The sequence below is a fragment of the Heliangelus exortis genome, chromosome 5 (genome assembly GCF_036169615.1).
Source record: "Heliangelus exortis chromosome 5, bHelExo1.hap1, whole genome shotgun sequence".
Classification (NCBI taxonomy): Eukaryota; Metazoa; Chordata; class Aves; order Apodiformes; family Trochilidae; genus Heliangelus; species Heliangelus exortis.
The window spans coordinates 33,069,601-33,093,878 of NC_092426.1; the positions used below are offsets into that span (position 1 = coordinate 33,069,601).

Below are 24,278 nucleotides of genomic sequence, written 5' to 3' on the forward strand. Positions count from 1 at the left end.
TTCTCATTTTCTGGTAGATTCTTGCTGTTTCTCCTGCTTGCCAGTTTGGAACAAAGTGGCTAAAGTGTTCTGTATTCTGCAGCTTCAGTATAGCATTTATTTTCCAGTGCAGGCAAAAGCCCAGCTCTGCATTTCCCTATGAACAGGCTTCAGTAAACATCCCTGGTAATACCAGACCGTTTGGGGTTTGTTTTATTTTTTTGTTTGTTTGTTTTTTGTCAGGTTGATTTCTAGAACTGTAAAGATTATGCAGACAACATGCATACAGTATTCAGTACCGCCAGAAAAATCACCCTACAGACATTAGTACAGTCGTATCAGTCATGTTTGACGACTGACTCTACTTGTTAAGTTCACATTAGAGATTTAATAGAGCTTCCTCAGTCAGATGACATTTCCCCCAGAGCTGGTTAAGCCGTGGGTCTGCAGTCAATGATCAGCGTTCCGATACCGCTCAGTACACAATGAAGGCCCGCGGAGCACTCCATGCTGAAGGCTTTCACCTTTCAGTAGATGCTTTACGTGCGGAGCACAGCAGCAACTGAACGCTCAGTGCTCAGTAACACTGAACTCCACCACTCCTTTCCCCCCAAAAGCTGCTTCTCTGCAGACAGAAGGGGTGCATGTGCACCGCTACCCCCGGCCTCTCCTCTTTACGCGGCCGCAGCCTCCTACACCCCCACTGCCGCTCCGGCTCCCAACATGCGCTGCGCGCCGCCGCCTTCTGCCGCCGCCTGGGGATTGGCGGCAGCGAAGCCAATCGGCCGCCCCGGGGGGCCGGGAAACGGCGCTCGGGAGCTCCGGAGCCTTCCCCTCTTCTTCCTCCTCCTCCTTCTCCTGCGGGCGGGAGATCCCGGAGTTGAGGGGACTGCGCTGCTTTGCAGCGGGTGTGAAATTTTGGGTTCCCGCAGCGCTGCCTGAGGCAAGGAGTGTGGGGGGGCCAGGCCAGGCTAGGGCTGCGTTTTGCGGTGTCCCGGAAGGACAGGGCGGGCGCCTGAGTCCCCCTGGGCCGGGCGGCGGGCGGGGAGCCCGGTGCAGCCGGGGCGCAGCGGCTGCTCCCCCTCAGGTGGTGGGGTTGTAAATTAATTGTCTCATTCTAGATGAAGTTATAATATCCGTGTGACCGGGTGTAAGTCGGTGCCGAAATACGCGGGTGTGTTCCCCCTTACGGGTGTCCTGTGGCCCCGGGGCCGCGCTCCTGCCCCTCTCCGGTACCGTCGCTCCAGTCACAAAAGCCGAAACCCGGGTTTGAGCCTGGCCCTCTGTGCCCATCTGCATCGGTACGTGGGGTGTGTGCAAACCCAGGGAGCGCCGTGGGTGTCACCAGGGGCTGTCGGTACGGCTGGGAACTTAAAGGACGTGGAACTCCCAACATTTGCTTTTCCCGCTCTTTTAAAGAGGATTTTTTAGCGGAGAGGTGATAAATGTTTCCATCTTGCGAAGGTGTAGACACCTGTGCATCCCCAAAACTTGTAGCAATTTCACATTCTTTAAAAATCTTACTTTGCCTAAACTTATGACTGAAAAAATGCATGGATTGTTGCTTAACAAATATGTGCAAAACAGCTGTGTGTTTAAACACACATATAGGTTAGGAAATCGTGTGCTTTGGGTTGTACTGAGCTGATTACCACCCTGCAGAGTTTTATTCAGTAGAATGGAATGACAAAAGGAAACTAGGAAAAATTTTTTTAGGAAAATGTTTTTCACAGAAAGAGTGGTCAGACACTGGAATAGGCTGCCCAGGGCGGTGGTTGAGTCACCATCCCTGGATGTGTTTAAGGGTTGTTTAGATGTGGTGTTGGGGGATATGGTTTAGGGTAGATCTTGCTAGAGTAGGGGTGTCGGTTGGACTTGATCCCAAGGATCTTTTCCAACCTGAAAGATTCTATGATTCTGTGAAAAGCAAAGAGAAAGACAAATGCAAAGGAGGCTAATGGGAGAAGGATTCCTAGTGGCAGTCTAATATTCTACAGCTGTTGTTACCTTGGTCCAATATTATTTTCCTCACTTTTGGAATTAAAAAAATATTTATATTATAGTTCTTGTCTTCATATGCTTAGCTTTGGCCACTGTTTTCTTCTACACTGTTGGCTAAATTAAAGAACTCTGTATTAACTGTGGGATTTTTTTTCATAAATTGATAGATGGAACATTATTAAATGGTTTGACGAGTTTGACCATCTTGAGTCTTGAATGCTAAAAAGCATGTGTCCAGCCCCCCAGTCTCTCTACAGTTCCAGGTCTTTCCTTTTCTTTGAAGATGTGTCACAAATCCTAGGTCACCAGAACGGAGTGTTGTGTTCTGGCTGTATATGTTGTAGGGCTAAATACTTAATATGACTCTACTGATTGTGTGTAGGCATCCAACGGTAACCTTATTTCTTTCAGGTACAACATAGCATGAGGGTTTCTTGTTCACTTCAATACCAAGTAATTTCCAGCTTGCTTATGTCCCAGAAACATCTGTCCTAAAAACTACTCAGTCTTCTGTTCTTACTGGCATGAGCTCATACCATGTCAAATACAAGGAGATATAATTTAGCATAACTGCTTTCAAAGTAATAATAAAATTTAATGTGGTATAGATTTACATGGGGAGTCTAGATCACAATAAATTTTGTATATAAATATAGACACGTGTGCACATGCTTTCCTGCTCTTTAGTGTAAAGTGAGTGTAATTGTCTGCATGGTTATATTCCAAGCATCTTTCAAAACTTTGCTTTATTTTTTTCCCTTTAGATTAGGGAGCATGGCTACAAAGAAGCTAAGAAGAGCAAGGTTGTCTCATGATCTGTGTGAAAGGCTGAGTCGCCATCAGATCACTACCTGTCAGGTGAAAGGGTTATTTTCTGTTTGTGGGACATATTTTTCAGGGATTCATTTTGAGTAGGTGTGTGGAGTGTGTTTGAAGTAGTTTTAAACTATTTTTTTTGTAGTCTAATTTACAGAGAGCTATACTTACTAGGGGGCTTTTCAGGGTCCATCTGGTCTGCTGTCATGTAAAAATACAGCTTTAAAATTGTAGGTACTAAACAAAAACATTTAAACTTGTGTGTACTTACTACCTTCACTTCTAAAGAACGCGAAGATTATTTTAGCAGGGATGTACAGCTACTACTTGTATGAACTAAGACATCCATTTGTGAACACAAAAATACATGTATACTACATGTGTTTACTACTAGTGTGGTTATAGGTTGATTCAGCAGTATGTTCTAAGATTTTTATGAATGCTTGCCTAAAGAGAGCCACGAAGCCATATATATGCATAATAAATGGAGGATCTAACCCTAGGGCTGAAATCTAGAAGACATGTATTTTGAATGTTTTTCTGGTAGATGGAGACATTTGTGGGCACAAAGATGTTACCCTGTTGCAGTTCCATCACACAGTTCTTGGATGTTTGGTCATTTGACTCCATGTCCTTGAAAATATGAATACAATTTCTTTTAATATACTAGTATCAGAGAAAGGTAGGAGAAGTATAGCATAATAGTGTGTAAAATGGCACAGTTGATATGCCTGTGGAATGTGGACTAGGTGTATATAAACTATATCAGTTTAGTCTTTAGTCTTGATTTCTAGGCTGGGCTCTCTTAACTGTTCTATCATCTTCCAGGACTTTTTATGTCTTTCCCTCTTGGAGCTAATGAAAGTGACAGGACAGAGCTACTATGATGTGCAGAAGCTTCTTTGTAAAGTCAGCCAAGCTTGTGCTCCCAAAATGCAGACAGTAAGTATGTGTTCTGGTTCTGCTTTTAATACAGTACCTGGAAAAAAGCTAAAATGTATCACTCATCTTTTTACTTGGAGGTTTGTGATGTCTCATTTTGATTACACAATGAAATAATAGTTACATTTTCAGATTTACATCTGAGGCACTTGAGTTTGATACATACATGATTTACATAACTTATAACTTGAGTTTATAACCTCAAGAGGTTGTTCAGGCTTGCAGAATCAGACCTGAATGGAGTAGGGGAATATGGCATTCTCTCTTGGAATCCAGCATGTAAAAATTGCTTCCAGTTTGGACTCTGTAACTGAAGAAAAGAAAGCATTGTTTAATGCAAGCAAAGATTAAGGGTTTCAGTATAAATTGGGTTTATACATAAAATTGGTGCCAAGAGGTGAAGTGATCCTGAAAAGAACCTGAGGATTTTTTCCATCCATGTAAATGAGCTGTAGTGTGATTTAGGCTACGGGCAGCTTAACTGGAGAGAGTGCAAGAGGAAAACAGATGTAAGCTGCAAGGCAGTGGCTGGATTTTGTTTTCTTTTTTGAACCCAGGAGAAAATGTCAAAAAAGGTGTCTTTTTAGAACAGAGGGGACATAGACGGTTCTGACCTGTGTCAAGGCCACTGTCTTTCCTGAAAAAAATAAGCTGTGTCAAATTTATTATGTGCAATTTGCATAATAACTGTAACAGTAACTTTGTGAATCTTTAAATTCACAAAGATAATTCATTTGTGATATGCAGAATTAATATGACTTGTACTGAATTAAAAGCTAGCTAGTTACAAGTTTTCCATCAGTAACTGTTAACAATCAGTAAATCAAAGCAAATGGAAGTTTTAAATAGAGTTCCAGCATTTGGATTTTCCTGTCATCTGCACATGGCTACTCAGTCAGGTTTCTTTGCTGAGAATCTTGGCAGACACTGAAGTTGGTTTAGACAGCACTTGTCAAGGACTGTTAACACAGAACTAGCTGATAGATGACCAGCTATGTAAGTGCATGCAACATGGAGCTGAACTTCCAGAAACTGAAGATGCTGGCTATTTTTTAGGGATGTGGATTGAATCTTTACAAACACAAGATTTCAGATGGGCTTCAGGTCAAAGTGAGTGATGTAACAGGGAAGGTTTGACAATAAAAAAAGATAATAGGGTTTAAATAAGGGGAAATACTCTTCAGATATAACATTGGAAGCACTGGCAGCAAAACTTGAGTATGCCAAGATATACAGTAAAACTCTAATTTTTTTATAATTTGCCTTAAGAGTGTGAAGTACAGCGTGAAGCCTGTTGAGCTTATCAGAGAAGTTAGTTAAGGGGTGACTTGATTGCATTAAATGCAATCTTACAAAAAGATAAGTGTATTGGAATCTAGCTGAACAAAAAGCTGAACAAGATCCAGTGGCTGGAAGATAATTAAAAGACAAATCCCTGCAATGGGAAGTAGTAAGAAAATCTTCAGAAACTAACATAAGTTACCACTGGAAGAGGTTGTCTAAGTGATAATTCTTGAGTCACTCTTGATTTAGCAATTATTTTATTATTTTTTTTTTTTTACTGAAAGACAGTTTGATTTTACCCCACTTTTGTGGGTTAAATGCAGAAAATATTGGGTGAAGTTTTAGAGTCCATGTTAGGCAGGAAAGCTAGACTAGGTTACTGTTTTTAGAGCCTACAGGGTTTCTTTCCAGTCTACAGGGTTTAAGTCCTGTCAGAGGATAAACAAAAAATTATTAGATTAAAATATGATGTAAGTCCTCCTTCATCAATATATATATTCACTCTTGAAGTTAATCTGAGCATAAACTCTGATCCCCATTGAATAAGGTGAAGTACATTGGGTTTTTTTATTGGTCTGTTCTGTCTTGAAAGCTATTTTTTATGTTTCTCCTCAACAGAGCTGAAGAACAGAGAAGGTCTGAATGAATTTCAAATACAACTCTGATATGCTACCTGTCATCAGAAAGGGAAGAATTAAGATACCTTGTCTTAGCCTGGTATTATCTTAGAACTAGCTGAGAGGTCTTCTGATCAGCTTCAGCAAAAATGCTCACTCATTGGCCCAAAAAATATGCAGTGGTGTGGTTATTTACTTAGTTAACAATTATTCCTGTCAAGATGCTTCCTTAGTACACCATATTCCCAGCATGCTATTTTAAGGTTGGGATAAATCTGATGCCTGTTCGGATAAATCATAGAATCACAGAATCACTTGGGTTGGAAGGGACCTCTCAAGGTCACCCAGTCCAGCCCTCCTGTAGTAATCAGGGACATTCTCAAACAGATGAGGTTGTTCAGAGCCTCATCAAGCCTCACTTTGAATATCTCCAGGGATGAGGCCTCAATCACCTCCCTGGGCAACCTGTTCCATTGTTCCCTAACCCTCACAGTAAAGAACTTGTTCCTAACATCCAATCTAAATCTATTCTTCTCCAATTTAAAACCACTGCCCCTCATCCTATCACTCCAGGCCCTTGCAAACAGTCCCTCTCCATCCTTCCTTCAGATACTGGAAGGTCACTATTAGGTGTCCCTGGAGCCTTCTCTTCTCCAGGCTGAACAACCCCAGCTCCCTCAGCCTGTCTTCATAGGAGAGGTGTTCCAGCTCCTTGAATGTTTTTGTGGCCCTCCTCTGGACCCACTCCATCAGATCCATGTCCTTCCTGTATTGAGGGCTCCAGAGCAGAGTAAAGTGGCAATCGCCTCTCTCAATCTGCTGGTCATATTTCTTTTGATTCAGTCCAGGATGCAGTTGGCTTTCTGGGCTGCTTGGCTCATGTCCAGCTTCTCACCCGCCAGTATCCCCATGTTTTTTCTGCATGGCTGCTTTCTATAACCTCATCTCCCTGCCTGTACTGTTGTCTGAATTTCTCTTGGGCATACATAAAAATCAGGTTTTCTGGAGTGGTCAATCATGGCAAGTTATGGTACACTGTGAGAGGGCTTCATGTTTTCAGCTCTGTATCAGTTGGGTGGTCTTGACCTGTCTTCCTCACAAAAGTGGAACATTATAAATGGCTGCAGGATGAGCTCAGACTTGTTCAAAGACATGGAAATATTTAGCAAACCTTACCTTCAGCCCAGGTTGCTTCAGAATTGGTGATGAATGTTGGAATGAAAGGTTTTCGGTTTTGCTTGGGTGTTCTGCATTGGTCTCCAACCATATGTATAGTGTTAACTTATTTAAAAGTTTTGCAAGTTGAAAGTAAGCCTGGCTGAGTAGAAGCAGAGAAAACCTTTGAGTCGTCATTAGTAAAGGCTTATTATTTAATATTGTGGTGAGGGGTATATAGCAAACTTCTGAATTTACTCTTCGAGCTCTAAATGGGTTATAAATGCAAAGAAGGGTGATGAGCTAAAAGAGAACTGTAGCTGAAGACAGGAATAGTTTGTTCATTGACATGTATTCAGTCAGTCCAACTTGATGAAAGCAAATATGAGAAGTTTGCTATTTCCTTTTAAAAAGGCATTTTCTGATTTGTTGATTCTGTGTTTATTTTCTTTTGCCTTTTCTCCTCCTTTTGTAGGCTTATGAAATGAAACTGAGGAAGTCTGTCAATCCCTCTTCAGCCTTTTTGTCCACCACGCTGCATAGTCTGGATAAAGTCTTGCATGGTGGAGTGCCCTGTGGATCCCTCACAGAGGTAACTTGTTTTGTATATTTTACTGCAGTTGTATGTCACACCTGGAAGTCAAAAGTCATGTGTAGATTGGATTGTGTTGTGTCAGATGATTTAACCACAAAATTCACAGAAATTTTGTGATGTGCTTTTTTTTAATTGTGAAATGTTGCACTTTTTGTGAATCACCTCCCCTACCACCCTCCGGAATGGTAGGTAAGTAAGAAGATGGAGGAATTGAAAGTTTTGGAAACCCTAGTTTCCTTTAAAAATTGGAAATTTTTTTTCAGGAAATTTGGCTGGATTTTTACAGTGGGAGAGTTGCAGTGTGGATTCATGGTCAGAGCACAGGGAGTCTCCTTTTGATACTAATTCATTCTGTCTTTACCAAGTCATTAATTTTTATGAAGGTACAATTAGGACAAAAGTATGAAATATATCTGCACGAGAATAACTTTACAGAGCTCTTATATATAAATGTAACCAATTATTTATTATTTAAGAAAACAATTATTTTAAGGCCTGTATTATATATGCATACATTGTAACAGTACAAATTATAAATCTATCTGTAAGTGTCACTTTATGGACTTTGGATGCAATACTACTTTTATGCTTAGAATTTTTTTTTTAAGAACAAGGGGGCACTTTATTTCCTGATACCTGGGTTTTTCTTTGGCCTTGCAGAAAGTGATAATAACTTGCATAATGACTTGTGTAGTTTCTATTATGTGGAAAGAGAGGATTTTTGAAGGTGATATGAATCATTGGGTATTATGATAACACAAAGATGGAGTCCCTGGCTTAGGAATTTGCTGAATGACAAATGGGGATGAAGGGGTGTGTATATTGAAGGGAATATCAATAGCTGTGAGCCATGTTCTTATGTTACTTCACTAACTGTCTGTTGTAGGCCCTCACTGGGGAAGAATCCAGAGCTAGGTAGACACTGATTTTATGCAATATGGCCATATTTACCTTCTTAAAGTCCAGTTCTGAACTCAGATGTATACTTGAAATGACTGAAAAAACACATGCTGTGTGTCTTGTGCTCTGAATTTTGACAGGTTGAAACCCTTTTTTTTCCCTGAACTCCTTAGCAGTTCTTAAGAAGTGCTTTTCTTTGTGTACTGTGGCACATTGCCACAGTAGAGGAGTAAAAGTGAGAAGTTACAAAAATTCTACCATGAGAAAAAGGTATTTTTTTCACTTCCTGTAATCAAACTTGAATGGTTTTGATCTCAGATAGAAATCACCTATGAAATCCAATAGTTACTTAAAATGTATTGTTATAGTCTAAACTCAGTGTATCTTAAACAGCTTATGCTCTAGTAAACTGTTATGTCACGAAAAGATATTACTTTTTAAAGACTGAGAGTATTTTTATACAATGTAGGACCATTCAGGTCTTCATAAAATATGTTTAAGAATGCATCCTGGAACTTAAGCTGATCTGTCAGAATTAATATTTTCTTCATACTTAGGCCTAGCTTTGTTACCAATTTATTCTAAGACAATCAGACTGGTAGAACTGCATCTTAAAATGAGTAATGCAAGCCTTCAGCTTCTGGGAGTAGAGACTTCCTAGATCCTGTCTCGTTGAAGAAAGAGCTGTTCTTACAACAGCAGTGGAATATGCAGGATCCTGAGGCTATAACTATGCTGCTGTTGAGGATAGTGCCTTCAGCAGATTAATTTTTGGTTCCTAAAAATATTCTTACCAGCAAAGCAGTTGCTGCATGAGGTGTAGTTTGACTCCATTTCTTTTGCATTATTGTTTATGCAGTCAGTTGATGAAATAGCACAGCCTGTGTTAGAAAAGAAATGATGCTTGATTGTGCCTAGGATCTGGCTTTCTGGGGCTTCCCTCTGGTCCACTAACTTTTCCGTGGCAGAGAATGGCTCTTCACATGCTTTTGCTGTTTAAACTTCTGAATTGTGCTTCTTTAGTTGAAATACAGAGCCACTGCTGCACAAGTAGGAGAAAGAAGTAGAATAGAGATACGTCTTTTCTATGATATGCTGACTTGACCTTGGGCCTGTGAACTGGCTCATGGGTGTTGCCCAAAAAAGGATGTCAGCCTTCTGTAGATCAGCCCAAATAAGTCAGTCTGTTTTACCCTCCTTCCTGTGGCTTGGCAATTTTGAGAAAAAGATGGTGGCCTTACTGTAAAAGTTTCCATTAAAAGATCCTGGAAAATCTTTTCCTAATTTAAAAAACAAAAAGTGGATGTCATCCTTTTTGGTTGAAAGAACCAACCAGATAATTTACAAGGCTGCTGATAACAATGGTGTGAATATTTGTCTTTTTTCTTGATTCTTAATAATTCAACTAGGAGTGCAGTCTGTTTGATCTCTTCTTGTCTGAAGACCAGGTAGAATGGCTCTGGACTTTTAACCTTTCTGATTGCCATGTTCTTGGTATTGCTCCATAGGGAGATCCAGCAGAAGCAGTGGTTAGCATGGGGGGAGCTTTACTGGAACATCAGCTAATCTTTGACTTCTACAGTTTGGGTGTTTTGGGTTTTTTAAAAACACATTTTCTCTTAATCTGTTTGACAGCAAGTTCTGCAAATAGCTCATCTCAAAACATGAATGTCAAATATCCTTTTCCTAAGATGGGATAAGATGATGCTCTTCAGGGTGTAAACACAACTGCTTAATATTCTAGAGCTATGCATTCAGTTCAACCAAAATTCTCAGTTGATTTTCACAGTACTCAATTGGTAATCAGTATTTCCTTAAAATATATTATCTTTAGATATGAGAAAACCTTGGAAACTGTTGCTAAACTCTGTTTTAAGAATGGTCATACTCTGTATGTATCAATGTAATTAAAGGTAGTTGGGGAGACATGAATATATTCAAAATTAGTATGAACTTTTGTGTGATTGTCAGTGAAAAGCACTGCAACAGGAAGGGTGTTCCAATTTAAGTTTTCTTCTGAAAAAAACTTACTAATGTTGGGGGTTTTTGTTTGGTTGGTTAAAAATGGAGAGAGACCTGCCTGTTGCAGTTGTTTTCAGTAGGTGCTCTCACAGTGACTTGAGATGTTGAGGTCTGTACAAGACATCTAGTGGATAAGAACAGAACTGTCAGCCTCCCACCACTCCTTCCACCAGTAGCTCAGTCTTGCTTCCACCCTCATGTCAGACTGACAGTACTGGTGCATAATAACTCTTTAATGAGAAATATTATAGAGAGAACTAGGTAAACTCCAGAAATTAGATGACTGACTTAAGAGATACCTAAGTGTAAGGTGTCTGAACTAACTTAAGAGGTGTCTAAAAAAAACCTATTGCTTTTTATTTGCCTTTTAGATGCTAAATGTGGGAACTGATTTAACTGTGTTAAGGTTTTCTCAGCAATCATAAAGACAGTGAACAATTAACTATGTAGAAACTGATTTTCTCATTTAAAGCCTGATTCTGGAGATTTTAAAAAGTATTTTTGCAAGAGTCATGAGATGTGAATAATTTCAAAGGTTGGCAGCACTGCATGTGTTCTTGAGCATGATTGTTAGATGAAATTTTGGTAGAAAGCTATCAACTGTCTGCTGCTTTCATGCAGCACTGCAGCTTGCCATCACTTTCAGGTCATATTCTTTATGGATTCAAGTGATTTTGGAACTTAATTTTAATTTGTTCTTTTGCAACTTACTGGAACACAGTTGACCAGTGGATTGCCCTTCAGTATTTTTGTTATTAGTCAGATATTCTAGAAGTTCTCTTCAAAAGTATGTTGAGTGCAGCATTTACTTCCTGACTGGTGTGGCTAAATTATTGTCTTCCTGTTACTTCATCCAGCAGTGAGGGTGGTTGGAAACTGGAAATTTGAGTAGAGGAGCCACAGGGTTAAGACTTGTGGTGGTATTTTCTATAGCCAAAGCTGCTTGCTCTTTGAGTGCCAGAGCGATTTGATTTGCATTGCACTGTCTTGGACCATTTTTTCCCAAACCACTATTAGGTTTTAAGTTGTAAATTAAGTCATAGCTGAAATTTTGTGGTCAAATGTCAGAGCTTTCGGCCAACTCCTCTGAGGAAAAATTAAAGTAACGATTTTGTGAATGTTGAAGAGTTTAATCCCCTGGTAGCTGAAGAAGAATTAGCTCCTTGTGACTTGCTCCAAACCCTGCAGATGTGCCAGATACAATAATATATAACGTATTGAAAAATAAAAGTATGTTTTATTAGGCAGAGATGAATTAAAAACTTGTAGTCTTCACATATCTATCTGGGTGGATTTGATTTCTTTTTTTTTTTTTTTTTTTTTCTTTTCAGAGCAAATTTACAGTAAAACAAACTCAGTGAACTTTTTTGTAGACATTTGATTGGAATGATATTAGAGAATTTTTAGTTGTGTGTTATGTTGTGTTGTTTTTTTTTTAACTAAGATTGTATTATTCAAAACACTTGGTGACCCAGTGGTAAATACTATAAGATGTTACAGTTCTTAAAAATTGTTCACTGTGTATTATTTAAAATTCCATTTTAATGCCCTTTAAAGGAATGCTGATAAAAGATGAAGTATTATTGTCTTTGGGAATAGAAATTCTCTCTTGCTCCATTAGCTTGTTTCCTTGTACTAGCTCATACTGCAAAATTCCCTTTTTCTCATAAGATGCTTATATCTTCAGACATTTTTACAGCATCTCTGTTGAATTAGCTCTTCCATCAGCCACTGACACAAATGTTGATTCCAGTGCATCTCCTAGGCAAGGCTGAAACTGCATATGTTTTCATGAGGTCTCCTCACAGTGGTCCAAACATTTTAATTTAACAACTGGATTGAAACCCATAAAGCAGAAGAACCTCCATCCTCAGAGTTATCCGAAGTCTGAGCAAACAGTCCTGAGGCACTGACCTTGCTGGGATGAGGGAGGTTGGATTGGATTCTCTCCAGAGGTGCCTCAGACTCAGTCCTGTGAACCACTGCAAATAAATAATGCAACAGGCTTGAAGACTCGGGAGCTCAGGAGCCCTGTGAAAGGGGTACTGGAAACCACAGGGGCTTGATCCCTTTCTTGGTGGAATTGCAAGGGCCTGGAATGACAGGATGAGGGGCAATGGTTTTAAATTAGAGAAAAGTAGATTCAGATTGGAAGTGAGAAAGAAGTTTTTTACCATGAGGGTTGGGGAACAGTGGAACAGGTTGCCCAGGGAGGTGATTGAGGCCTCATCCCTGGAGATATTCAAGGTGAGGCTTGATGAGGCTCTGAGCAACCTGATCTAGTTGAGGGTGTCCCTGATTACAGCAGAGGGGTTGGACTGGTGACCTTCCAACCCAGATGATTCTATGGTTCTGTGTCCTCTCCTCATTAATTTGAAGTCTGTGGTTTTTGTTTTTTTTTAAAACTAGAAGCAGATGGTGAGATTCCTTGGCTATCACAGTCTAAGTGATATGTATGGCCTCTGCAGTTTTTATATATGCTTCGGGTTCATATTAAAATGTATCAGCTATTGTTTTGCAATTTAAGTGCACTGGATGGAGGACAGATAATTGCATAAATACCATTAATTCCTCATCTGTAGCATATGTGTCTAAAGAAAAATAATTAATTTTTCTCTTGCATTAAAACTTCAAGTAGATTGAATGGTATGGCATGGTTTTCAGACCTTGGTAAAGACAAAAGTGATTAAAGGGATTTTAGCCAACTGTGCCTCTAGGTTTCCCTGCAATTTTTCTGTGCTTCAAGTCATGCTACTGCTGTTTAAAATGAAACCACAGCAGTACAGTAGTGTCTTGTGGTGAAAAGATGTTTGTATTTAAAAACACACTCTTGTGCACTTTGTCTCAGAAATCAGTTTGATTTCTAGTGTCTTACTGTTGTAGGGTTTCATTTTTAATTTAAAACAACAACTCTGTATGTAAGCCTTTGTTTTGGCACTTCTAGGTGTTTTGAGGAAGTCTGATTAATTTTGCTGTTTAACTTTGCTGGAGAGGCTTATTTTATCTTGCATTTTTATTGAGTCTCTGCTAGTATCAGAATGAACCCATCGCTCCTCTTTTTAGTGTCTAAAATGACTTCAGATTTCTGTGTGATGTTTTTCAGCCCTCGTAGTGTTAAAGTTGTCATCTCCCTTCACAGAAGCAGTGACAATATGATACTGTATTTGAAGTCCCACTCTAACAGTAATGAGCATATTATTTTCTGAACAGAGCACTCAGCATTCATGTACAATCTCTGCAAGATCTGCAGCAGATAAAGACTAACATACTGCCATCTCTAGTGGAAAAATCTTGCTCTCAGAAACTGGGGATCTCATCAAACAATGTATTCTGCTGATGCTTGTGGTTTTCCTCTTGGATTGAAATGATACTGATACATTTCACACAAGTTCAGTGTGAAACTGAACACACAAATTAATTTTTGAATACTGCTTAAGTACAGGCTTTCAGTAAGTGCAGGTGAAAGCTGGAATGGATCATTAAATGGTTTCATGTTGAAATATGGTAATAGGGAGTTAGCAGCAGTGACAAAACATGCTACATACCAGAGTGTAGTTTCTGGGGCAGATAAAAGATGACTTGTGTGTATATATGGTTCATATGTATCATTCAGTTTTTACAGGATATAAGCAATTGTCCTTGTGATTTCCCAGGGAAACCTGGTTATAACCAAGGTTGTGGTGATTCCTAAGCAGTCATTAACATCTGTGAATTCATTAAATCTGCACTCTTTTCAGCTCTAAAGGCCATTGATGTCATGTGAATGTCAACTGTGACTCTTCTAATTCTGCTTTATTTCAGCAAGTAGCACAGAGAACGAGATGAAAGAGAACTATGTGTGGCTCTAGGGAAGATCTTCTAAAAGAAGGGGTAGTGTAGACGACCTGAAATATGATAAGGATGTCAAAGAAATAAAGCATAATGCTGTATCTGAAGAACTGTTTATTCTTCAGTTGTTGAGTTTGACTGAAAGGGAAAGATCCAGAAGTTAACTCTGGAGAACAAGTTGCTCTTTGTGGGCTGCAGTCTATCTCTTTGTGGCTGTTTTCTCCTTTGGTAACTGGAAGAGCAGAATTTGAGGAGTCCTGGGTGTTGGGGTCTTACTTAAGGCTAGAATTAGGGTGAATCAATGTGACACCTCTTGTTTTATGTTACTAACTTTTTTTCTTCCAGATAACCAGTCCACCAGGTTGTGGCAAAACTCAGTTTTGCATTATGGTGAGTGTTCTGGCTACACTGCCTGTAAGCATGGGAGGACTAGATGGGGCTGTTATATACATTGACACAGAGTCTGCATTCAGTGCTGAAAGGTAAGATGGAAAATTTTAAAATAACACATTTGCAACTTCTTTAGCACCATTTATCTTATAACCTTCAATTATTTTCTGAGCAATAATTAAGCATTTATAAAGTAAATGCCTATGGTAGCTCTTAAGCATTCGTCTGACACATGCAGTGATTCCATAGGTGGCTAAATTAATTTCATAGAATGATTTACTCACCTTCCTAATTTGTATGGTGTTGCAGATTCCAGTGGTGGATTGATGAGGTGGATGACATTCTCTCTAATTTACAAATGGTCTTAACAGTTTCCTACCTGAAATCTTTCTTTGCAATTTAGCTTGTGGAGTTAGCAGGAAGGTTTTGAGGATATAAAGGCCCAGCATTTTGTGTCCAAAGGAAATGGAGTTTTTTTCTGTGAACAGCAGGACTGACATAGCCACTTTTCAGATTTCTCTCCTGTTTCTACTGAAGGATGCCCCCTGCTCTTCTTCTGCACTTCTGATTTCTTTCTGCAGTAACCCCCTATCTCTCCTATATCCTTAGTGTCCATGCAGTACTATATTCCCTTTACTGTATAACATCTCTGGTTCTGCTGGTATCTACTGCTTTGCCCAAGTGACTGAAAGGGCTCAGCTATGCACTTCTGATACCATCTCTGCTGAATGAGCAGGCAACACTATGTATGCTGCAACTACTAGAGAGTTAGTTATATGCATGTATTGCTTATTACTCTTTCCTGTGCTGACTGATTAATAATTCTGTGGTATTTCAGCAAAGGTGGCTCTAATTTACTTTACCTAACTACCAAATTTTCTAAACTATGAGGATTTGCTGTTTTCAAGATGTCTTTTCTTGTGTCACTGTTGTTGAGAGTTCAAAAGTTAAGGGTCTAGAGCACAGTAGCCTCATCCTTGTTCATGATGGAAAAATGGGCAGAAATATGTTCATTGGAACAAATTCTATATTTCAGATAACTTAGTAGCCATACCTGTTTCCTGAATCTGGAGTGTCAGATCAAAGAAATTTGTATAGTTTAGTCATTTGAAATTAACATGGGTAGTGGCTTTAACCCTGGTTTTGTCAAGTTAATTTCACAAATGTTTAATGACTTTAAACCAGAAGTGTAACATTTAACAGAAAAAAAAACTTCAAGCAACAGCTCTGCAAAATATCTCACGTTTTGTGTTGCAGCTGCTAATGAGCAGCACCAGCAGAGTGAGGGAAGTGCTTATACCCTTCTACTTGGTACCTGTCAGACTACATCTAAATTGTTTGTTCAGTTTTGGGATGAGACAAACTGCAAGGAGTTTAGCAGGGGACTACCAAGATGGTTGGGGTTTGGAGCACTTGCCCTTTGTGGGGAGATTGAGAGCTTACTCAGTATAGAGGAGAGGCAGCTTTGGGAGTATCTAACAGCATCCTTCCCCTCCCAATGAGCAGCCCATCAAGATAATAATGGCACAGTAGTGCATGGCAGGGAAACAGCAGGCATACATTGAAATCTGTTTCTGTTGTGATATATGGAGAAACTTTTTCACTGGAGGGGCAGAAGCTGTCCTACCTCCATTCTTGGAGGCTTCCAAAATATGACTAGGTAAAACCTCAAGAATCTTGTTCTGATTTCATAGCTGGTACTACTTTGAATAGGATATTGGCCTGGAGATCATGATTCTGTAATCCTATATTGCTAATAGATGGCAAGTGGTGGAGATTTTTGGTTTTGTTATTTTAAACACTTCAGTAATAGCAAGTTATTTTAAAAGGAGTTAATGGAGGCATTTAGCTGGCACTATGTTTATTCAGAGCTCCAAAGTCTCTACAGAAAGCCTAAGAAGAGTGCTTACACCCCTGCTGCTTTTTGGAGCTGAGAATTGCTAAATTATAGCTGCCATACTGGCTGTAATGCTGTGCTCCTTCTAGAAACATACTGCATAAAGCTGGCTAATTTTGTTTCTTTTGCTGAAAGGAATTTCACTTTTGTCATTCTTCCTGGCATGTCTTACTACAGGGCAGGGAGCTTTTTGAACTTTTTGCCTTTATAAACTTTGGTAGTCTTACTACTGATTCTCTAATATGACAGTTTAGTTCAATCTAATAACAATGCTGAGAAGAGAGATAAATACTGAGGTGGGTCTGCTAAGATATGCTACTGCTTTTGTATTTTTCACTCACTAAGAGTGAAAGCTGTAACAGTGCAAATGGTGTCTGTCATCCAGCTTTGTCAGAACATGGGCATTAGAACAAATAGATGGAATGGCCATAGTAAGTCTGGAAATACCAGTTTTGTAGCAATTCAGTTCCAGCCAGCTATTAGCTGAAAATGTAAAAGTTATTTAAAAAGCCTAAAAATAATCTGGTTTGCTTTTATCTCTACCATACTTACTGCTTTGTGAAAAACACTAGATACAGATTTCTGTGAACCAAAGATGAGAACAAACCGATTTTCCACACCATCGGCCCTGGTTGCAGAGAACATGTTCTGTGCAGCTTTTTCCAAACATGATTCAGATCTTAAGCATCTTTGAACCTTCGTGGAGCTCTGTGAAGAGTCCTGTGATCTCAGCAAGATTTTGGCATTTCGTTTTGAATCAGTCTGTGTAGTGATGCTCTTTGTGGTTTGCTGGTCCATTGGGAAGCATCCTGAAATCTAATTTCATGCAGACCACTAAGTGACAGATCACCATTCCCCAAATGGTCTGCACGATTAACTGTGCAATTCCAGAACAAGGATTCTGTCAAGTTTAGATGTAAGAATGTGTCTACGGAATGAGATACAGGCTACTGTAATGAAGTTGCCTAAGGTTGGTATATTAACATCCAAGCTTAGTGCTTCTATCTTGGAGCTAAATAAAACTGTTTTAAAAGAATTTTTCTAAAATAACTTTAACATTCTGGGTTTGTTAATGGAAGGGACTTAAGTAAAAAGCTTCAAGAAAAGCAGTAGGTGGTACCCACAGGTGTCATCCACTAGATGCCGCACTTCTCAAGCTTTAGGCGATGGGATAGGTCAGCTTAAAATACTGAAAAGCATTTTCTGTTATTAAAAAATGGTCTTGATTGTGGGGAAAAAAAATCATAGTGCTCCTATTTTAACTCTGAGTTTCTAAGTTAAGTTCTTGGATCATTTCTTGAAGGACCTAGATAAAGTTTCCTTGGAGGGGTGGAACTTTTCACTGGCTTGTGAAGTTTGTGGGCAGTTAGTGTTTCTAAAATGGATACAGTTCAGTGTTTATATATAAAATCTCATTTAACTGACAACGTTAGCCTGTCATCAATAAATTGTTTAGTTTTACATCTGTCTGAGAGGTTTTTTTTCAAAGCACAGTTTCTGAATATAAAAGTATTTTGACAACAGAGATCAACAAAGATCAACTTCCTCAGACTCCTTTGATGTTATCATCAGTTATCTGACACACTTCCTTAGTCTACTCTGATGATAAACAGTGGTATGCTTAACAATTGTCATTCAAGGTTTTGAAGAGTCATGAATTTGCTAATAAGGTAATGGAGAACATTTAATCATGGAATTCCACATTCAGTTCTATCAGTGAAGCAGCCACTTAAAGTCATTTCATTATATCAAGTCATGCCAGTACTACTTCTGCTATCTGAATGGATGGATGTTGTAGCTGCCTGGCAGCTGGAAGCTCAGTCACTGTGTGACACAATGCTAAATTTTTTTTTCCATGTTGTGAAAAGTATATTTTCTTAAGAGTCTATAAGCCCTTTCTACAAAGACGTAGCTAGCACAATGGAAATTGTTTCAGTGAAGAAGTCTCCCATCCTTGCTCTTGTTTTTAAGGAGAGTTTATCTCTGAAAAGACTTCTGGTTGTATATGTACTTGCAGTTGAACTGGGATCTGTTTTCTAGGATCCTGCTTCCCTGTTGGCTGGATGTTGTAATGCATCTTCTCTCGTTGTTTACCAGCTTGTTAAACTTCTGTTGGTGACACAATGTCCACTTTATGATTTCACTGCAAGATAAAAGGTGGGAGACAAGATGGTTTGAACTGGAGAGTGCGTTTGTTTAAATGAAAATAACATTTAGATAAAATAATAGGAGAATGCTTGGCCATTGAGTAGAACCTCTTGTATGAAATTCAAAAGAACTTTGCATTCAGTAGCTCTAAACTTTGCAGTTTCTGCCTACAGGAGATATGCTGTTTCTTTGAGTACAGACATTGTGTCCTTCCCTATTGTACCACTGACTTTAGCATCACTGGGAAGAAACCTGACTGATCTGACTTGCAGAATTTCAGTGTGACTGCTAAAGTGTGCTTCTCCTTTGGGAAAGATTTCCAGTATTACTTGGTATCTGCTTATAATTCAGAGGTTTATTTTGTTAATACGTGATGCTTTATTATCCCATATTATTTGTTTTATAGCGTTTTGCCTCCTGTTTGTTTTTTTTTTTTTTTTGATAGGTTGATTGAGATAGCAGGAAGCAGATTTCCTACTTATTTTGACTCAGATGAAAAGCTGTTCTGCATGACTCGTAGCATTCACCTGTATCGAGAGCTGACCTGTGGCAGTGTATTGAAGAGGTATTCTTTTCCAGAGTTTGTTTTTCTTTTTTTTTTTAAATACCATTTTGACTGGTATTATGAATTAAATACCATTTTGACTGGTATTATGATTTAAATACCATTTGACTGGTCTATTATGATATTTGGCTTATCACAAAGCTTTGTGTAGAGTAAATTTATTTGAGGTCTTTTCATGTTGATAACAGCATGATCTCCAACAAAGTAAACTTGCTATAGAAAGGCTGACATTGCTCTTCTCATTTCATAGCATTCCACTAATCCATCTGATTTTTTCTGGTTTCTGATAGACAATTTCTATACAATCTTATCCCTATAAGCCTTTAGAGGGGAGTATTCATGTGACAGGTCTTGTCTTGGGTTGTAGAGAGACCATAGGATGAGAGTTACATTTTCCATGAAATAGAATTTTGCTTCTCCAAAGCAGTTTATTTCCAGGAAGACCGGGACCCCATCAGCAATGGAAGGAGGCATTGTTTAACCAGTCATCAGCCTAAATATTCTTGTTGGCAGTGTTGTATTTTCGTTTTGTTACCTTATGTTAATTTGTGAACACATTTTGCAATTAAAAATAATTAAGTTGTATTTTAACAATATTTGGTGTATTTTATATTAGTAGGGGAATTATTCTATGAATAGTTTTCTAGGGCAGCTTTATCAGAAACAATGGGTAGCATATTATCAATGGGGTAGGTTTGGCATACTGTCTTTAGAGGCATATAGAAATAAATTTGGCCTTCTGCATATACAGACACCAAGAGTTCTGAGGCCTCAGATTCCTTTTCAGATTTCTTCATTACATGCACATGTTAGTGGAGGTGGTGTTTGAGGGAGGAAAAAGAAGGGCTGACTTTCAGCTTTCTAAAGTAAACCTTCCAAGCAATTTCAGGGTTCTAAAATGGTTCTGTTGTCTGAATAATGCTTTCCATGACTGAGTTTTCCTTTTTTTTTTTTTTTTTTTTTTTTTTTAGGATTATGTCTTTGGAAGAAGAAATTATTTCAAAGAATGTTAAACTCATAATAATTGACTCTGTTGCTTCAGTTGTCAGAAAGGAATTTGACACAAAACTCCAAGGCAACCTGGCTGAGAGAAGTAACTTCTTGGCTAGAGGAGCATCAGTGTTGAAGTATTTGGCAGAGGAGTTCTCAATACCAGTAAGTTCTTCCTAAGTTTTTGGTTTACAGTATCAAGTAATAAAGTCTGAGAAGAATGGAAATGGGTGAAAAAACAGAAGAAGCTTCTATTGGGAATCTTCATGGAGGTAATGGTTGGAAAATAGTTGGGGAATGGGGAAGTGGTAACTGTGTATGTATGCTAATTAATGCAGATAAGAGGGTAGTTAGGATAATACAGATAGGAAGGCTCAACAAATCCTTGTCTGTGGATTTGTCTATAAAACATGAAGGAAGATAAGGACACATGCAGGGACTGGGTGGAACTGATGGAGAAGTGCTTCAGAAGGCATAAGCAGCATAAGTGTCTGTGTGTTCCTTCATTATATGATCCACAGAGGATCATATCAACTCAAAAGATGTTATTGAGACTCAACTCTTGGAAGTATTTCCTATTACTTGTCACTCCAGTGTAAAAGAGAAACTGGCAAGAACTTGAGTCAGACTGGTGAAACCTTTTCCTTCTGTTGCTCCTGAGGTCACAGGAATTTCAGAAATTTACATCAGTGGTGTGGAACTGGCTGGCTTAAGGGGAATAGATTTCCTCTGCCATGTAATTTTAATGACTTTTGATGGAGAAAGTAAAACCCCACATAAATGACCTTAAATTTCAGATACAAAGCATAGTGTCCTAATTAGGGCACCCAATATTGTTTATACTGCTTTAAAAAGCCAGGGAAGAATTGTAGTTAAGTATGTACACTCCCATTTTGGGAAAATATTATGCAGTCCGTCTGAAAAAGGGAGAAGTTTTATGGGAAAATACTATTTTTCTCTATTTTCTTCATATTCAGAAATCCCCACCTTCCCCCTCCACTTTCATTTATAATGGTGAAACTGAGTTGGATTGGAGACTCTGACAGTTTAGGCTGCTGCCCTGCTTACAGGCAGAGGGACAATGTTCATATTTTAGAATTGGACAGTATGAAGGAGCCTAAGATTGTGATCACCCTGCGTAAGAAGAAAATAAGTTTCTAATATTTAAAGGTTTCCATTACAGTAAAGCCTAACATGTTTGCTTGGAGGCATTTGCAATACCTGGTGTGCTGCTTTGTCCTGGCATCTCACTGTGAACTCTGGTAAGGAGTTCTGGGATTTTGGCCAGAGACTTGTGCTTTGGTCAGAGCTCTGTCTTCTAAATTAGTCCATGAGATATCTTGACTTTTAAATCAAAATCTTCAAAATATCCATGTTATTACATGTAAATAGACAGGTTGAAAAATTGTATGTTTTGTCTGCATTTTTATTTATTGTCATCTGTAACACATGGCACATGTGGGTTCGTTCTGGAGTATTTTAAAGATTTGATAAATTTTATGTTACAAAATAAACTGTAGGAACTCCTACAGCTTAGACTTCTAGGAGGGAGTTGGCTAGAGATTTGGGTTGTTGTAAACATGGATTCCCTAGGCAAGGCTGTGTATGAGCAACGTGCAAGATCCCACATTGGAGTGTGTTGTGCATCTTTGAGTGTTCATGCATACTGGAGGTAAATGTGCTTTTGCATACATCTCATTAACCTCTGCTACTTGAGGTTACAGGTTATTCAAGGTTCTCATTATAAATAACTGTGTTGGAATTACTTATGATGGTTTTTTACTTAGAGACTAAAAGAACATCAGTAAGGCTGCAAAGTGATTGCTAATAAATTGGACACACGAAACAATATGTAATATTTTATGGCAGAGTTGTGCAACTGAATACTGAATTGGGCAACAAGTAGGGGAACTCAGTCCGAGACTGAAAAAGGTTCAGAGTTGAACTTGAAGTCAATTCTTTTGTCTGGAGCTAAAAGGTCAGGTGAAAAACTCAGTCGTTGAGCAAGGGAATTGGAAATAAGGAGGTTGTGTAATTGTTACTGGAGCATCTGGTGTTCATAGCATAGGGACAATGGTGAAAAATCAGTTTCCAAAGAATAACCTGGAAAATGACTGAGAAAAGGGGAAAGAAGTCTTAGTAAAGTGTTTGTTTGGTTTAGCTTAGCTAAGGAAATAAGTTTCTTCATTAGTCAATATGTACCTACTTGAGGAAGAGGTATTTGACAAAAGCAACCTTCTCTTTGGCTCACAAAGGCATACCAGAGTTCTGTGGCTGGAAGCTGATTTAAGCCAGTCCAGACTTCATGTAAGGGGTGTGCTCTTATGTGCACTAATTAATCATTGGAATGCATTACTAAACATAAGGAGCTTCTTGTCACTGAGTATTTTTAAACGGGCTCCCCCCATTTCCTAAAAAGGTAATGGATTCATCTCTGATTAAATATGGGAAAATATGCTGTACTGCCATGTTGGGCTGGAGTTCAAATTACTTTATTGCAGTTCTTTGTTAGCTTTATGAAGTCTCTAGCTGTTGATCATTGAGTGTTGATGGTGTCAGGATATTGAGCTTGATGTGCTGAAGTGGCTAGTGATCATAGCTTTTACTGAACTCAAGGGGAGCTGTTTCAAACCCAAGTAGCTCTTTATGGAGGTATGAAGTATGTGATTGAAAAAAAGCTGACCTTAATTGCTTTAAAACTGATGGTCATTGTTCAGTAAATGCTCTGCACCTCTATTTTCAGTTGTAGAATGAGTGAGTTCTGAAGATGCTATGTGGATACAGTCATTACCATTTGGAAATGACTCATACTATACCTGCTCCTTGGAAAGTAACACTTGCCTTCCTCAGTGTAAAATTTAAATACTATGCAGTGAATGAAACCTAAATCTTTTGAGATGAGGAAAAAAAAATTTAAACATATTAGTTGAATGGCACCTTCTTAGTCACTGAAGGAAGCAAGTGAGAGGGTTGTGTGATCAGAAATTTTTGCTTGACTTAATGGTTTTTTAAATTTTTGTTTGTAAAGTATAGGGATTTTTTAATATATGGACTATGTAAGCTGTTTTTCAAACTGAAATATGATGCCTGATTTCTTTTTTTGATCTCTTCTTCCACCTAATTTACCAGTAAGCCTGGTTCTACCCTAGGTTCTTCACATGATGCCAGGATAAGAGGCAGCACAAGGTCTGCTTCGATTGTGGTCTATTGACAGACCACTCAGCAGTTGTACCCAGGAGTCCCTTTTTCCCTATCCCTGCACACAGTTGTGCCAAAACTTAATCTTTTCTGCCAGGTTTGGTTGAAAGTAGTCAGTTAGAGCAAAAGTGATTGCTATGAAGCTGAGAAGGACAGTTTGACTAAAAATCAAACAAAAAAACCCTTTATTTTTTCAATCAAGTGAGTATGTAAAGCTATATGAAAGTTTACATTAAATGTACCTATTTCAGTGCATATTGCACTTGAGAGCATTTGGATCTGAATGTTAGAGTGTGTGTTGATGCTGTCTACCAGGTCACTTACTTAAGCAGCAGTAATCAATTCTGTAGGTTTCTGTCTAGTTTTCTGGCATCCAGAGCCTTCTTAAAAAGAATAGCAAGCAAAATACACTTTAGATTTTTCTCTTATACTTTCTTCCATATTCATAGATAATTACTTATTATTGGTAGGTGGTATTCATTAAAGTTAGTTTAATGTTCATGCTGGCTGAAAGAGAAATGATGTTTCCATTTAAGTGGAGAGCAAAAATTAAAACCCGATTTGACTAAAATGAGATTTAACTGTTCAGCTTATAAAAAAAATTATTTATAAAACCTGATCTCCTAGTTGAGAAACTTGAGAAAAAGTGTGAAGCTGGCTAGACACCTCCATGGAAAAGCACTCTAAAAGTGGCAGTTGCTAAACTAAACAGCTTTGAGCAGTCTTTTCAATGTCAAATTGAGACTGAAGATGAAACTTGCAATGTAAATCCCCAAGGCTAATCAAATTATGACACTGGGTGTCCTTCATACTTTTGTCTGGGTTGTGTTCTGAGACCTGGGAAGTGAACCTTTGTTAGTGAAAAGTGGAAGTGAACTTTGTTATGATCAGTTTGTTCATAATCACTATTATGAGCAGATGTATAATAGTTTTTGGGTTTTTTTTATTGTT

The 24,278-nt window shown here is 38.6% G+C and overlaps 1 protein-coding gene across 5 annotated transcripts in view; it reads left to right on the top strand.

Moving 5' to 3' along the window:
* The first annotated feature begins 824 nt into the window (after positions 1-824).
* The window catches only part of RAD51B (RAD51 paralog B), a 387,602-nt gene continuing 364,148 nt past the window's right edge, over positions 825-24,278 (top strand). For 2 of the 5 annotated variants that reach the window (XM_071744453.1, XM_071744454.1), the window contains exons 1-7: positions 825-1,280; positions 2,745-2,838; positions 3,625-3,738; positions 7,270-7,386; positions 14,485-14,621; positions 19,020-19,139; positions 20,111-20,294. In XM_071744453.1, coding sequence (XP_071600554.1) covers positions 2,755-2,838; positions 3,625-3,738; positions 7,270-7,386; positions 14,485-14,621; positions 19,020-19,139; positions 20,111-20,294 — 756 coding nt within the window. In that variant the 5' untranslated portion in view covers positions 825-1,280; positions 2,745-2,754. The remainder of the gene's footprint in view (positions 1,281-2,744; positions 2,839-3,624; positions 3,739-7,269; positions 7,387-14,484; positions 14,622-19,019; positions 19,140-20,110; positions 20,295-24,278) is intronic. The other 3 variants (XM_071744456.1, XM_071744451.1, XM_071744455.1) reach the window with 3 other exon arrangements.